This window comes from Raphanus sativus, chromosome 6 (assembly GCF_000801105.2).
Source record: "Raphanus sativus cultivar WK10039 chromosome 6, ASM80110v3, whole genome shotgun sequence".
Taxonomy (NCBI): Eukaryota; Viridiplantae; Streptophyta; class Magnoliopsida; order Brassicales; family Brassicaceae; genus Raphanus; species Raphanus sativus.
The window spans coordinates 41,858,643-41,874,619 of record NC_079516.1 but is presented as its reverse complement, the minus strand read 5'-3'; the positions used below and the strand labels follow the sequence as shown (position 1 = coordinate 41,874,619).

At 31.0% G+C, this 15,977-nt stretch overlaps 2 protein-coding genes and 1 long non-coding RNA gene across 6 annotated transcripts; all 3 read right to left on the bottom strand.

The window, feature by feature from the left end:
* Positions 1 to 1,369: 1,369 nt before the first annotated feature.
* On the bottom strand, positions 1,370 to 2,436 carry LOC108805683 (probable CCR4-associated factor 1 homolog 9). The gene has a single exon (XM_018577618.2). It carries the CDS (start codon positions 2,316 to 2,318, stop codon positions 1,473 to 1,475), a length of 846 nt encoding a protein of 281 aa, XP_018433120.1. The 5' UTR covers positions 2,319 to 2,436; the 3' UTR covers positions 1,370 to 1,472.
* Positions 2,437 to 6,759: 4,323 nt separating this feature from the next.
* On the bottom strand, positions 6,760 to 8,394 carry LOC108809077 (uncharacterized). Its single transcript, XM_018581201.2, has 3 exons — positions 8,232 to 8,394; positions 7,810 to 7,991; positions 6,760 to 7,100 (listed from the first exon to the last, which is right to left on the bottom strand). Exons 2-3 carry the CDS (start codon positions 7,963 to 7,965, stop codon positions 6,930 to 6,932), a joined length of 327 nt encoding a protein of 108 aa, XP_018436703.1. The 5' UTR covers positions 7,966 to 7,991; positions 8,232 to 8,394; the 3' UTR covers positions 6,760 to 6,929.
* Positions 8,395 to 10,949: 2,555 nt separating this feature from the next.
* Positions 10,950 to 13,065, bottom strand: LOC108813169 (uncharacterized). Of its 4 annotated transcripts, none has more exons than XR_008935136.1 (4): positions 12,327 to 13,059; positions 11,616 to 12,006; positions 11,223 to 11,518; positions 10,952 to 11,143 (listed from the first exon to the last, which is right to left on the bottom strand). It is a non-coding gene; the product is annotated as an uncharacterized LOC108813169 (long non-coding RNA). The 4 variants fall into 4 exon arrangements; XR_008935137.1 differs by having other exon boundaries at positions 11,223 to 11,514; XR_001943543.2 differs by having other exon boundaries at positions 10,953 to 11,143; positions 11,223 to 11,452; positions 12,327 to 13,052.
* Positions 13,066 to 15,977: the final 2,912 nt, after the last annotated feature.

The window sequence follows — 15,977 nt, the reverse complement described above, 5'->3', positions numbered from 1 at the left end:
TATTATAAAATCTTAATCATTATAATAAATGTTTAAAAAAATAAGTAAAAAATATAATAATAATTGAAAATATTTTGAATAAATTTAATTTGTTTATATGTATATTGAAGTACTTACTTTGATTATTAATATTTATTATTTTATATATATGAATTAGTATATTGAATATTTTGATCTATATAACTTGTATTCTGCCAGCTCATAAAATTTATTCAAGAAAATCATTGCATAGTTTTTGTGTGTAGATTTTATGTCACTAATTTTTTCACGATTACGCATTTAATTAGTGTTTACCAGCCAGAGTCTCTAACTGCAACAAGTTTTTATTGCTTTTGTTAATTTTAAACTAACTGAATGTTTTAAATGGATCTAAAAGTATTTAAGTTTAGAGTCAAATCTAGTGTTATTGGATTAGTTGTTTGTTAAAATTTGAAATACATTAAAATATCATGTTATTCGATGTCTATTGGATTTTATAAGATTTCTGTTATAATGGATTTTAATGTACTCTTTTATCTAGAACAATAACAAAACGAATACAAATGTTTTCATATGGACTTGGAAGTATTTCATAGTATACAATTTTAAATTATTTTTGTTTTTTTCATGGACTACATCATCAAAGTTTTATTCCATATTTACATTTAGAGTTTTTGAATCGGCTTCGGGTTCATGTTTTCTGGACAGAGCCGTTTTGGATTCATATAAATATTCTAAGATTTTTGATTCGATTTCAAGTAAGCTATACTCAAATTTAATCAGTTTGTTATAATTTTTTAAAAAAATTAAATACTCAAAAATTATTTTTTTCAAAGCAGTCAAAATTATCCTAAATTAATGAAAAATAAAATAAACCATAAATAAGTAAAGTTAAACAATTTTTTTTAAAAATAAATTAAGTTTATTACTACCTAAAATTTTAAAATATTCTAACAAACATGGACTGGTTAATAATCTCAATAATGATTTTTACTAAAAGTACATAATAATAAATTATTTGAATTATTTATATTATTGATCAGGAAATACAAAAAAAATCCACTAAAATCGACACAATTTAGCTATAATCTATTAAAATATTTCCGATTTTAGTTACATTAAAACTCTTCAATCTAATAACACATGCTAAGTCTCTTTTGTAGCGCCATTTGATATTGTCTGGCAACTGATATCTTGCACACAAAAATAAGTTTATTTACTAACTTAAACCAGTTCAATCTGTTTCGTGCAAAATATATGTGAACAAGTTCGGATATCATAGTTTTGGACCTTTTGGTTTTAAACTTTTATGATATCGGATATATATATGTGAACAATTTCGAACAAGCATTAAAAATATAGTGCCTAGTGCGTTTCCGCAAAGATCAAATCTTAGAAACTTGCCTTTTATAAATTTTATTTCCATAATAACATTTACTACCAGGATTAATTAAGTTAATTAATTAAATTTAAATTACAAATAATAAAATCCTTTAGAAAACCTCAAGCCCGTACAAAACACCAGCGTGTTTCTCCGGCCCATCCTGGAGAAAATGCAAATCTCTCATCCTCTGAAACGCGTGCCACGTAAGCAAACTATCCGAACCGGCTTGGTGACATTTCCCAACCTCCCGGCTAACCTCGAGCGTCCTCGCGACCCGGTCTAGACCGCCGTACAACCTCCTCTCGCAAAACCCCATCATGTGTTTCACGTCGTACACGCGCTCCCCGAACAGCGCCCTCATCACGCGCTGAAACTCCCCCAGCGCGCGAGGAAGCTCCCGGCGCGTGAGAATCTTCATCAGGTAACCAAAATCGTACGCGCTGTGGAACGTCACCCAGCTCACCTCCTCGTTGCAGACGAGCCCCGACGACATCATCAGCTCCGCGAACCTCCCGGAGTCTACGCCGTCGCGGCGGTTCCGCTCGAAATCGATCCCCTGCCGGCGGAGAAGCTCGATCGAGTCCGGAGCGTGCGCGTCACGCGCCACGTCGAAATCGTTGAAGTTGAACTCCCAGATGAACCGCCGGCCGTCGCCGCGGAGATCGGGGAGGTTTCCGTCGGCGTCGGAGAGGGTGAGGCCGACCTGGATGAGGCTCAGCGCGTCGACGTTGGATTTGAGGAGGCTGTAGAGATCGGCGGGGTTTCCACGGCGGAGATCCGATTTGAATATCACGCCGGGGAACTCCGTGTCCATCGAGACGAAAGGATAGTCGTCCACGATTCCGCTGATTAGCTCGAACTCTGATTCGAGATTCTCCGCCCAAACCTCGCGAATCGTGATGGCGCCCGATGGTTTGTTTCTCGGATATGTTGTGTCCAAATCGATGATCGTCATCTTATTCAAGGATATTGTTAAAAACTAGATTCTGAGTATTTGTCTCTGATTATTTGATTTGAAGGAAGCGTCTATGATGTAAGTATATATTTGTGTGTAAAGAGTGAAGGGTGTTGCGAGGAAGGAGACGTGAAACGCGTCAAGTTGGACTCAGATTCCAGTAGTAACGTAACTCTGTGTCTTGACTCGGTCCAACTTGGCCTCCTTCCCTCTTTTGTGTCCAATTATTGAGCCACGACTTAAATTAATTGTTTTTTACCTTTTTTTTTTTAATTGAAAGTCCTTCTTTTGTACTCCATTAATGTATGTTTTTTTTTTTTTTTTTTTTGTAACACACTCCATTAATGTATGTATTGAATTATTTAGCCATGACTTATATTTGAATACATACACTGTATGCCACTATGCCTAGTAGCAAACATTTCATAAACAATGTTTGTTCAGATGATATTGATATTGGATTTACTGAATCTTTAGGCCAGGACGACAGTTTGGGATGATCGGATACAAACTTCTAAATTATTTGGGTAATTCCATTTTTATAAGTTATACCCCTAAAAGGAGAATCTTAGTGCAAATGTCTTTAGCTTAGTGAACTCGTGGGTTAATCAGCGCTTTTATATTTAGACTTTTGTGTTTTGATTTTAAAAAATGCGGCTGTTTACAAATTATTGTATTCAAATTTATTTTAAAGAACTTTAGAACAGTTAGTATTAGCAATCGTAAATCTTCGAAGAATATGTAAAATTATCGGTTAGAAGTTATTTTATAGTTTTCTTTTTGTCAACAGAAATATTTTATAGTTATTCTATAAAATACATGTTTCAAACAGAACAAGTTGAGTATGATGTCAAACAAAAAAAACAAGTTGAGTATTTGATTTAATTGGATAGACTGCAAAAAGTCAAGACTCAGCTTGCTGGACGCTTGAAAGAATTCAAACTCCAATATGTTGCGTATGTAAATCGTGTCGCAAATCCCACATTTCCCACTTGGATAAGGAAAATATTCAATTTATTAACTTTAGAAGTGGGGTTAATCATCAAATCAAATACATGATTCTTTTTTCTGATGTCTGGACTGCTGTGGCAACACAAGTGTTGACTAGACAAACACAAGTTTGTCTTCTTGTTTGCTGTTGAGTTCTCAAAAAAGAAATATACTATCTTTGTTCTACAAGACAATTATTTTTAGAAAAATATATTTTATAAAGAGAAAGCTTTTGTTTTATCTATAAAATTTTATATTATTTAATAACAGTAAATTATATGTTTTAATAGTTGATTTAACTAAATTATTATTAGTTTAAATTTATTGAGATTAATAATCACACAATAATGCATATATGATACAAATTTAATATTTCCACAATTTCAATATGTATAATATTTTAAGAAACTTTAATTATTTTACAGTATAAGATGTTTTGCGCAATTCTATCTTTATCAAAAATTAAAACTAATCATCCTTTAATTTTCAATTTATTTATAATTAAATAAATAATTTAAATTATAATTTTAGTGATAAAATATATTTTAATATTTTTGCGTTGAGGCAAAATATCATAGTATGTTTTTAATACAGTATATGCAAACTATTAATTTTATAGTAATTTTCAGTTATTATTTCTCTATTTTTTCGTGTCATACGTGAGAATCCAAATGCCTAGGTAATCAAGAGAAATTGCATCTTATATACATCAAACAAATTATAATTCACTAACTAACCAAACAAAAATTTTCTCATTCATTTCTATAATATATACCATATTACCCTTCTTATTTATTTTTTATTTTCATTTTTACTTTCTTTTTCTTTTAAATAGTTTTTAAGTTACATAATAAATCAATTTGAAAATCAACTGAAAAGTATACTTTTAATACATATAATATTTTCAAAAATATAGATAAATAGTTATAAAAACTTTTCTTACTATATAGAACATACTGTCATTCAATTTTATCTGCAAATATTTTCTTAACAATCATATATTTTTCCCTTATGTTTCTTTCGTAAGTCTATACTATTTTTATTTCCAGTTCTAAACTATTTATAGAAAATTAGATTCTGAAGATTTAGAATGTATTCAATCATTTATAAGTCTATTTTACACATAAATTCAATTTAGGCCAAATTAGCTTAATATACAAATATATGTTGGTAATTGCAGAACTATGTAATGTTTAATTGCAGAACTTATTATTCAGTCTAATTTAATATACAAATATATGTTGGTAATTGCAGAACTTATTGCTCAGTCTAATTTAATTTTATTTAAAACTATTAATATATGCTCATATATTTTATAGTATAATATTTTATTAATATGTACTATTAAGAAAACATAATACCAAATGGTATAGCAACTTCATGTTTATAAACTTGCAAAAAAAAAGCTTCATGTTTATAGTGGAAAGGGTAAAAACTAAAAAAACAGTGATTTAATTATTCATTTCAGTTATAGGTGATCTATACTATTAAAGCAGAATCCCTATTAGGATTCTGCCATTAGTTTTGAAGTTATTTACAAGGGAATGCCACTTCCTTATTTTAATTTCTCATCTATAATTCAATTTGATTTTAGAAAAAAGTCATGCTTTAAAGTTGGATATCGTAACAATTCTTACCAAAAATATAGGAACTTCCATAACTTCCTTATATATTTATTAGTTTCAAATAACTTTGGCAACTATAATTTTCGTTGGTAACAAATCACTGAATTTTATAATGTTAAAACAGAGGAAAGTTATTAAGACTGTGAAACATATTCCAATTACATTGCGTAGTTCTTTTTCATTTTTTTTGTTTGGAATTGAATCATCACGTATTAGTGTATACAAGCATTTCAAATAACAGAGAAACCCATTATTAATAGATATCAATATATGCAGGCCGCCCAATTTAGTTTTAAGCTTGATGATAATACAAATTGTAATGCTATATTAAATTAATATGTTTCAATAAAAATTAAATTTGACTATAAACAGAAATCACAATATAAATAGTTGTATCTTCTTAGACAAACAAAATTCCAATTTATATAATAAGTATTCATACTTTTGTACTGGGAAAATATATGCGATAATAAATTTACAGTAAATCATTAATCTTTTTCGACTAAATTTAATTATATTAAATACTAATTATCAATACTATTAAAAGAAAAATTTTATTATATTTTATTATATATACTTTAAAAAATTATATATAAATATATATATATATATATATATATATAAGATTTTGAATTTTGAGTAAATAAGTGTTTGAATAAAAAATAATCTTTTGATTTAAAGCACATATCAAATCTAATAATAAATAGTATTAATAGATATATAATAAAAATATATAACAAAACAAAAATTAAGAAATATTAAAACGTCTAAAATGAAATTAAATTAAAATTTTAAAATAAACCAAAAAAAACATCGAAAAATTCTAATAACATGTGAACAATAAAAATAAACTAAATAGATAAATAAAAATTATATTTATTTCAAACTTGAATAAATAAATTGTAATAAACATATACGAATCATTAATGTTCAAATCTATTTCTATTTTAGTATGCATCCTCTCAGATATTGATCAATTACGCTTACAACAAAATGATAAATTAGTTTGACTAAAAATTTCTAAGGTTAACTTTTGTAAAACTGGAGCACCACGTTCATAATATATCTACCATTCATCTAAACATTCATGAATCCAGATACTTTAAGTCGAATTATATAACATAATGGATCGCCCATAGGTTCAACTGGTAGCCAAGTCTCAGGTTTTTAGCGGTTTTTTGCGGGTTTTATAGAATTTTTAAATAACGAGTATAACCGGATTACATAATGAGTCATCGATTTTATCGGATTAACCGCAGATCCATATCGGATTACAGAACACTAAATATAACACTTTATGTATAACATTTAAATATAGATACACAATTAAAATTACAAATATATATCATTTGAAAACATTCCCGCGCTTTCAAAGCGCGGGTCGAAATCTAGTATATTCTAAATGTGACTACGAACTTCACAAATTCACTCTTTTTTTAACGTCTGGATCGATTATTATCGATTAATTATGCTATTACAATGATGAGAATATTACAAAGATGATTTTACAGCCGATAATTCTACCACCATGTGAGAATACACGCCTGACTGCACCATTCTGAGCCGTCCTATAACATTCATGTTCGATGGTACGCCCTGCACCAAGCTGAAGATCTCCTGTAACCTGTTTTTCCATAATCTGCATAATTTGGAATGAAAGCTTTTCCGATCGTGGGTGCGTGTGTGTGTCAGATCGTTCAAGCCGGGCCGAAATAGTCTTTTCCGATCGTTCTAGCCGGGCCGAAATAGTCTTGTTGAGGAAAATGTGGAAAGTTCACCAAAATGATATGGGTCATTTCACTCAAGCCACTCATGCAAACAATGAATATAGTTCATAGTAGGCTATGATATTTTGTATTAAAAATTTTCAGCCTCGTTATGATGTATCGGGAAAGCCTTCTCAATATGAACATCAACATAAACACAATACAACACCTAAGTACATTATAAAGAGTGAGTTATCTTTGACGTATCGTTTCATTGTTTGCAGGGGAGATTAGCCTTGAAAGATTTGTTTCCTCTCGACCTCAATGAATTGTTTATCTGAATGAAAGCTTTTGGTGGCATTTTGGGTCCCATTATCTCCCTTGCATTGCAGCAACTGCAACTGAAGACTCCTGACAAGCTCATTTAGCTTCTGGATATGTCTCTCTTGCGATATGATGATCTGCAACAAAATGGTGAATATTGCAGTTAGATTCGATATTCCCCTAGACATTGTAAATGGTAAAGTAAGACTGAGATACCTAAAGTGGGAACTATCCTACCCGCAAATGAAGTAAACAAAACATTTTATCTGTAACCATTCTGCAACGTGTGTTATTATAAGTAAGGCTACAATCTCAGAAAATCATATCATGTTAAGCTACCTAATCCAAAGTTTTGGATGCGGACCTATTACAAGTGTGCACTGAAGTCTAAATCAAACGTGTGTGTGATCCTAGCGTTGCTACTCACTCCTGATCCACAGAAACAAGAGACACTCTCAAGATAAAGGAAAATGTAGATTACTAAGAGAGAAAATTGGGAGAGAAAACATTCATGTGGAACAAATATCCAGTTGGATCCTCATGAGTTGTCTATTATGGATTTATACTTCCATCAATTACTTTATGCAGGGAACACCAAATCAAATCCAATGAAACTTTTAAAATTGCAGAAAAGCCCCACAAAAGATAATCAATGCAAAAAAAAAAAAAAAACCGAACCAGAAACAGCACATACCATAATAACCAAAAGCTATATTCGCCGACAAGAAAAGCCTCACAAAAGATAATCAATGCAAAAAAAAAAAAAAAAACCGAACCAGAAACAGCACATACCATAATAACCAAAAGCTATATTCGCCGACAAGAAAACGAACAAGAATCAGTTACCTTCTCTTTGACAGCTTCTTCCTTGTCTGAAAATTGCTGCTGTTTCTGAGAGATAGTGGTGGGTGAATCAAGGTCAACGAGTGGTTGTCTCCATTCAAACTGAGAGGTGACTATAAGTATAACTAGTAGACAGACGAGCATGACGGGCTTGGACATTGCTAATTCGCTTGTTTTTAAAACACCTGTTCCAAAGGAATCAGCCAGTTCCATAAAATCATATACACAATCTTAAACATTCATGTCAAGCCTAGCCAGAATCAAAAGAAATATATGCTGGGATCCACAAAAAGAAATTAATTTTATAAATCTGCAACTGATAAAGTCAAGCAAATAGCACCATTAAGACAAACCTACCAAGATAATGCATCAAACCTCTAAAAGGCAAAAGTTCCCATTTTCTTTATTTATTTTCTACAACTTACAGATCGAATTTGACCACACTTCATGATCGACCACCTCTCTAGGCTTTTTTTTCTTTCTGTAAAATGGTGAAACTGATCTAGATCTTTTCGAAAGCTACTCGAGATAAAGTGTTTTGACGGCGGGATCGGAAACTCCCCTAATGAATGAGTTTCGTGTTATTAGTAAGAGAGAAATGCAAAATCTTGAAAGGAATAGTGTTTCCAGATTTCTTCTTCTTCTTCTTCCAAAATGACCCCATCACTTATTAGCTATTAGTAATTTAGCTTTAACTTTTAAATTGTCCCAAGCACCCCTATTTTTGGTTTGATCGGTTGCTTACACATGATCATAGTAGTTTTAAGTATCACATTCTAGAAGTAAAATAGATTTGGCGATTACAATATAGCCCAAAGATTTGTTTGTTATCTTCCAAGAACAAACACTTGAGAAAGTTAGAGTCTCTAAGTTAGAGATATAGAAATCAATACGGTTAGGATAAATCACGAAAGCAAATACAGAGACTCCTCAAACCAATCTTGTTGATAATGAATTTATACAGATAGAAAATATACCTGTTTTATCTCTCTCTCTCAGGTTCATTTACTCAGTACACATATACTACATATTACAAATTTAGGGAGAGAATGATAACGTAAACTAGGCCTGACAACCACAATGAAGACAGAACCATGCAAAATGCACAGAAGATGTCTTCCTTGGCCTCACACTTGACAAAACACCAACACGGCTAACATAACCATCACCCAAGCAACAACGTCCCACCGAGCTCGGTTTATAAGACCACACCATTTAAAATGGTGTATGGACGAAAACCTCCAAGGACTATACAGTAGGTAGGTCAATTGTGGACGCTCTCGATGCGGCACTAGAACAAAGAGATGAATTATTTCTATGGCAAGGGAGCGATTGCTTTAACCACAACAAATAATGAAATCGATATATGATAAACACCATCGAGCAGTTTATTTTGCAGAAGGGGATTGTGTATGGTTAAAAATTCAACTGAACTGCCAGCTCACGTGTAGCTAAAAGGGCATTTACAAAACGATCACCAAAATTCTACAGACCATTTGAAGTACTCTCTCGAGTGGGAACAGTTTCGTATCTGTCTTACATTATCCGAGGGTACCTGGATTCATGATGTATTTTATGTCTCACTACATAAAGCACACAAAGGACCAAGACCTGAAACCAGTCTCAACTTGCCACCAAGCTTACAAGGAAGAGTACTTCAAACATTGATCCACCATTCAATTTTATGTACCATTTATTTGTGCCAAACTATTTTTAATGTTTTATCCATCTTTATTTTATCCATTAGAACTTGGTCCGCTTATAAAAAACGTTTCGACTCGAATTTTTATATTAGGCCATCACTCGACAATTTTTCGTGGTTATATATAAACCAGTCTCACTTTATCCATTGAACTATGGAACCTAATAAATCGTTGGGAAATTGTTCGTCATGGGGAACCTGATAAACATGAGAACTGTCTATTCATTCTGGAGAAACAGAAATGCAAAAAAATATGGGCAACGTGCAATTTTACATCACATTCTAGCAAAAATGATTAACAGAAACATTCGAAATCGAACTGTTTGTTTTCAAGAAGCAGGGGATAAGAGATACAATGATGCATCAAGTATGTGGTTGCAGTGGCGGACTAGAGATATTTGTTATCCGGAGTAGAAATGTAAAATACAGTTTAATACTTCTATAATTTTGAATTATCAATCGGGGCATTATAAAAATCAGTAAAAAATACATTGATTTGGAAAATTCATGTGGGGCAGTTGCCCCTCCTACCTTAGGTGTAGTTCCGCCACTGTGTGGTTGGCTTCTAGCAACTAGGAGATGAAGATCACAAATTTTATATCTACATATGTAAATCATAAAGATTTTTTTAAAATTGAAGCATTTTCAGAAGCATGATTTTTTTTGGTTGAATAAATTTGTAATTCATTCAAAAAACAAAAAAAAATTGTTCGTTATGGTATGAGTCATGAATCAGAGATTCCTAGGCCCTCGCTAAAATCTCAATGGGAGAAAGCAGCCAATGATTTTGGGAGAAAATGAAGAAAAAATTGCTAAAAATACCGCATTTCTAATACCGTTTTTCATATTAAATTTGGATACATTTAACTTTATTTTTAAGAAATAAATAGATATTTATAATTCTAGGGTTGACTAATCTAAATTTAGGGTTTAGATTTAAGGGTTGAAGTTTTAAATTGTGAGATTTAGGATTTTAATAAATATATTAAATAAATACTTAATTTCTATAAAAAATTAATAGTTTCAAAAATAATTTTTCGAATTTCTAAAAACTTCTGCGTAAAAGTTAATTCAAAAATTTTTAATTTGAAAAGTTATAATTCGAAAACTATAAATAATAATTTTTATATCATTATTTATATTTATATATCTATAAAGCAAAAGTTTAAAAATATTTTGCCTCCTTAGTGGAAAGATATTTTTTGAAGATGGTAGGTAAACACGATTAGTGATACCAACAATGTAATAAAAAAGAAATTAAAATAGAGCTGCTTTGCTTATCCTAGATTTGATTTTTGCTAAATTGCTTCGTCTATGGACGGTAGTTAGGAATGGCAAACAGCCGACCCGTCTCATTTCTTACCGCAGCGGGTTTATCTTCTAACGGGTCGCAGCAGGTTCGTTGTTTAACGGGTCACATAGTACTGAAAACAAAAATAATCAAGAAATCACAAATTGTAATAAAGGAAAACACCAAATCATAGTACCAAAAATAAAACCAAGCAACTTAAACATAAAATCTCAGCTTGTCAAAACACAAAATCAAGAAAACATATCAAACTTCTGCATCTTCAGCTTCCGTTTTGGCAATGGACTCAAAAGATAGTAATGTCTCCTCTTCAGGATCGATTTCATCTTTTGTGAATTAAAAAAAAAACTAATTAGGATTAAGGATAATGGTACTACCCAATAAATTATAATGTGAGTTATTTACCATGTTCATAAGCTTCGCATCCCTTGATCTAATTCCTAATGCATATTAGAGCTTGCATATTTTTTGGAAATAGACGGCTTCTATATTTGTTAAGAACATGTGCCCCAATACTAAAGGAGGACTCCGAAACCATTGTTGTGATAGAAATACTAAGCAGATCACAAGCAATGTCAACTGAATCACTATACCGATGATTATTATCTTTTCAGAATTGGGGAATGTCCAAGCTCCTGAAATTATCAATGTCCAAAGGAGATTCATCAAGATAAGCTTCTAGAGCTGTCTTTCCACACTAACTTTGCAAAATACAAAAGAAATTCTATTGAGTTTTAGAAAAAAAAAAAGAAATAATTTAAAAAGGAAACAGAATGTTAAAAATTCAAAAAGACTAACTTGGTAGTTCCCAAAAATTCCCATTTATCTTGCAGCAGACACGTTTTGTGGAACCGTCTCACGTGGCTCTGTAGAACGTGAATTAGCCTTGGATTTTTTGTTGTAAGACTAGAACAGGATACTCAGCTTTTGGCGCAAGTTATTCAACTTCACATCACGTGTGTCAAGCTTCTCTAAAAAACATTCGAAAGTTGAAAGCTTAAAACGTAGATCAAAGACTGCTGCCATTACAGAAACACCACTACTTCATCCCAATACTTATCGAACTTCTCTTTTATCGGTGACACCTTCTTTCTGACAATCTCATCTTTGGTGTCCTCATTTATTTGAAGCCATTCATGCATCTTCCAAACTTGATAGAAATACAAGTTTGAAGTCGGGAAATTAGAACCTGACATCAATTTTGTGACATCAACACACATACAATCATAGATCTAACATGGATCTAATCTTGTCTAAATTTTGTAGCGAGTTCAATAGACACATTCACAATTTAAAAAAATTAACTAAACTAACTGAGACAGAGGCAGGAATACATTCACAATTTCAAACAACAACTAACTAAGCTAAGTAGCTAACTGAGACATAGACATAACATATTCACATAACATCAAACTAAGCTAAACAGCAAAAATCACAAGCAATAAAACTATATCAGAGACAAAGCAAACAACTAAATAGGAGAAATGGAGAAAATGAGAAGAAGATGACCATGCATGTCGCAAAAGAGAAGCTTCAGCGATGGATCTTAGAAGAATAAAAGCTCAGGTGGTGAATCTAAAAAGAATAGAATCTCCGGTGGTGTATCGAAGCAGAGAAGTTCCAGAAGAAGAAGATAACCCACCTGAAATAATGATTTAGAGTGTTAGACCTTAGAAAATATAACTCGACAACAACTCATGATTGTTTTTTTTTCCCTGTGACATGCATGCAGTCAACGCTGAAGAACCCATCGCCGGTGGTGGAAAGTGAGTTCCCAAATTTTTCTCGGTGGTTTAAAGAAGCTCCATTGGAGATAGAAGACACATGAGAGACCGGAAGCATCATCGATCCTCAAATCGCCACCACCGAACCTCCATAGGTTGTTAGCGAACATCTAAGGTCGAATCGCCTTCTCTCTCTCTCTCTCTCTCTCTCTCTCCCTCTTTCGTTTTTCAGGTGAATACTTACGGATCTTCAATTTTCCGCAAGTCAACATGTGGTACATCCCGCATTCGGCCCAATCCCACACAGTCCCATCCCGCAAAGCCCCTTTTTGGGCTTATTAAAACCGTCCCAATTCCACTTTACAGCAGGTTTTTACGAACCAGGCCAGCGGTCCAACTCCTATATTATCATTCCTAATGGTGGTGGTCCATGTGTCAGCGGTGGGAAATTGCGTGGATATATTCGACGCGTGTTATGCAATAATGCTCACGTGTTTTTACATTGACTTCTCAGTCACTCCTTTTGTTTATTTTGTCTTTTGTCGAATATTCTGTAACGTTTAGTTTAAGTTTTGAAATCTAGTTGTTTTTTACTTATATTATATTATTTATATTTTTTTCTATGTGCTTTCTTTACATCACTTTTTTCTATGTACGATATGCTAAGTTTTATGAGTGAATTGGTGAAATAATCAAAAAAATCTTAAATTTAAAAACTAACCGTATACTAGAAAGATATATGAAGGAAAAGACAGAAGGGAGACTTTGTTAATTTCTTAATTTTAGTTTTTTTAAATGATTATGGTTAAATTTTATAGTTTTATCATTTTTGTTATTACAAAAATTCTTCTTTATCTAAATTGAGGGTCAGTTTCGTATAACTTCGTCTCTCTTTTATCAAAACTAATTATTTTATAAATTCAATATTTGAAAGTTATTGGTTAAAATACAGAACAAAGAAAATCATTTTCATAGTGGTCCTACAAATCATTTAAATAATTGTCAACAGAAATGTTTTGGCTAAGATCCAGTCTGGATCATTATGTACGTATTAATGGTTCATCTATAAAATATGCGGTCGACAGTAAAGAAGTAATGGATCAAGTATTACAGATTTAGCATATCAAGTATAATAAAATTTCATCAAGTGTATTTACAATAAATGAATCTACTTGTCCAAAACATACATTTAAATAGTGAAAATAGATAAAAATGATCTAAATTATTTTACAAAATTAAAATAACTACATAAAATTATATATTACTATTTATTTTCCTGATAACTTATGTTTTTTTGACAAAATGTAAAATTTATACCAATTTTAATTTTTGACAGCAAGTACATAGAAAACAAAGAAAACAAAAAAAATAAAGTAACCAAAATATATTATTATTGGTCATACAATATTAATTATTAATAAATTTTATATAGAAAATCGAAAACGTCATATAATTTAGAATAAATAGATTTTTCTAAAATTACTATTTAAAAGACGGAGAAAGTTACTTAGTAAATCGACTGTCTTTGATTATTGGAGCTTTCAACTGATTATCGGAGCTCGATTATTCGAGCTTGATTATTGGATTGCACAAAAAAACAAGACTGTCTTTATTATTGGAGCTTTCAACTATACTAAACAAATCTAGGCATTATACAATGTAAAATACAATAACACTTTTAAGATGAGAAGGAGAAAAAAATATGATCAACTACTCTTATTCATCAATTATTTTATGAAACTCAATTTCCTATTCTCACTTCTCAGCTTTAATATGAGAGAGATCGAAATGAGTAGAATTTGGAGTAACAAAATATCTATAAATTTTATAGTCGGAATAAAACAAATATTGCACATCACAAAGAAAATCCAAACCTACCAAAACAATAAAAATAGTAAATTGACTGTCTTGATTATTCGAGCTTTCAACTATACTAAACAAATCTAGGCATTATACCATGTAAAATACAATAACACTGTTAAGACGAGAAGGAGAAAAAAATATGATCAACTATCTCTTACACACCAATTATTTTTATGAAACTCAGGTCCAATTGGTAATTGATGTAGTCTTAAAATTATTGCTGTAGAAAAAATCTGTAGATTTTTTACTGTAACTTTAGATTTTATTGGTATAGAGTTTTATGAAAAACACTAAAAATTGTTTTAGATATTTGGCTCTTCAAAACACTTGTACACCTGTAGGTTATTTAAAAAGCTATAATTTAGAAAATAAATTAAAACTTGATTGCTCTAATTTTATTGTTTTAGAAATAAATGGAACCGTAGAAATCACCTACATCAACTACTAATCACACCTTCAATTTCCACCGTAAAAGGTATGAAAATATTGCAATTTTATAAGATGGAAGTACAAAACTAATGAATCTTGATAGAAAGTGCTACTTGTATCTTTGTTTAATAACAGTGTCTTACTTTTTTATAATAAATAGTTTTTTAGTTACATAATGGTTTTTACAATTTTGTTTCCTAGTTTCGATGACTCACATCACTTATAATTTTAATAATTCATTAGACACATCATAATCACATCAATATCACCAAACAGTTTTCCTAACATCAAAAATTTATTTTATTATTTAAACAAAAATTAATATGGTCTGAAAAAATCAAAACGCAGTAAAACAACCAAAAACAAGTATTTGTAAAAATTGTTTTTTTAACGTCTAAATTGATCAAGAAATAGTGAACTTCAGGTGTAACAAAGCCTTATAGCATAAGGGGAAAAACAAAACAATAGCATTCAAAAGTAAGAATCAATAATTGCTTCTCGTTGTTTCTCTTGCAATCAGATCATGAAGCCAAGCAGGACCACCCATGGAAAGGTATGATTGAAACCGACCATCTCTCAGCATACTCTTGGCAATGTCTCTGGCAATCTCATTAGCAGTCACTTAATAAAAATTGGTCTTGATTGGAGTTTTCTTGATCATTGTAATCAAATTTTTATAATTTGTTTTAAATTTCTGGCATGTAAAATAATATAGCATTTAATTTCCATTGTCTGTCCAAGCAGTAACACCAAAATTTTAAATAATAGAGTTACACTTATGTATATTTTAATCAAATTTTAAGGGTTGAATTATATAGTTCTGTGTCGATGTAAGTGAATATCAATTGCAAGTCATGATTATCTGTTGATTAGAATTTAGTAACCTATGCTCAAAAATATTTGTATTTTAGGATTAGATTTTGAAATTAAAATTTGACATATAAGTGTAAAGTCTTCTATACACTTTGTTATTTGGATTTGAGTCCATACATTCATTTTTCTATTCTTTGAGATTCTTTCTGACCAATCAATTTGGACCTACATAAACCTAACACAAATGTGGGATCTTTGTACACGAAGCACAAAATAATTTAAACATTTTCTTCTAACTGTTGTTTCATCAACAATTTATTTAAGGAGATAA

Coding starts and splice junctions, on each gene's coding strand:
- LOC108805683 (XM_018577618.2), bottom strand. CDS start 2,318: ATGACGATCATCGATTTGGACACAACATATCCGAGAAACAAACCATCG.
- LOC108809077 (XM_018581201.2), bottom strand. CDS start 7,965: ATGTCCAAGCCCGTCATGCTCGTCTGTCTACTAGTTATACTTATAGTC. Junction 7,101..7,809: donor AAGAAGCTGTCAAAGAGAAG/GTAACTGATTCT, acceptor ATTTTGTTGCAG/ATCATCATATCGCAAGAGAG.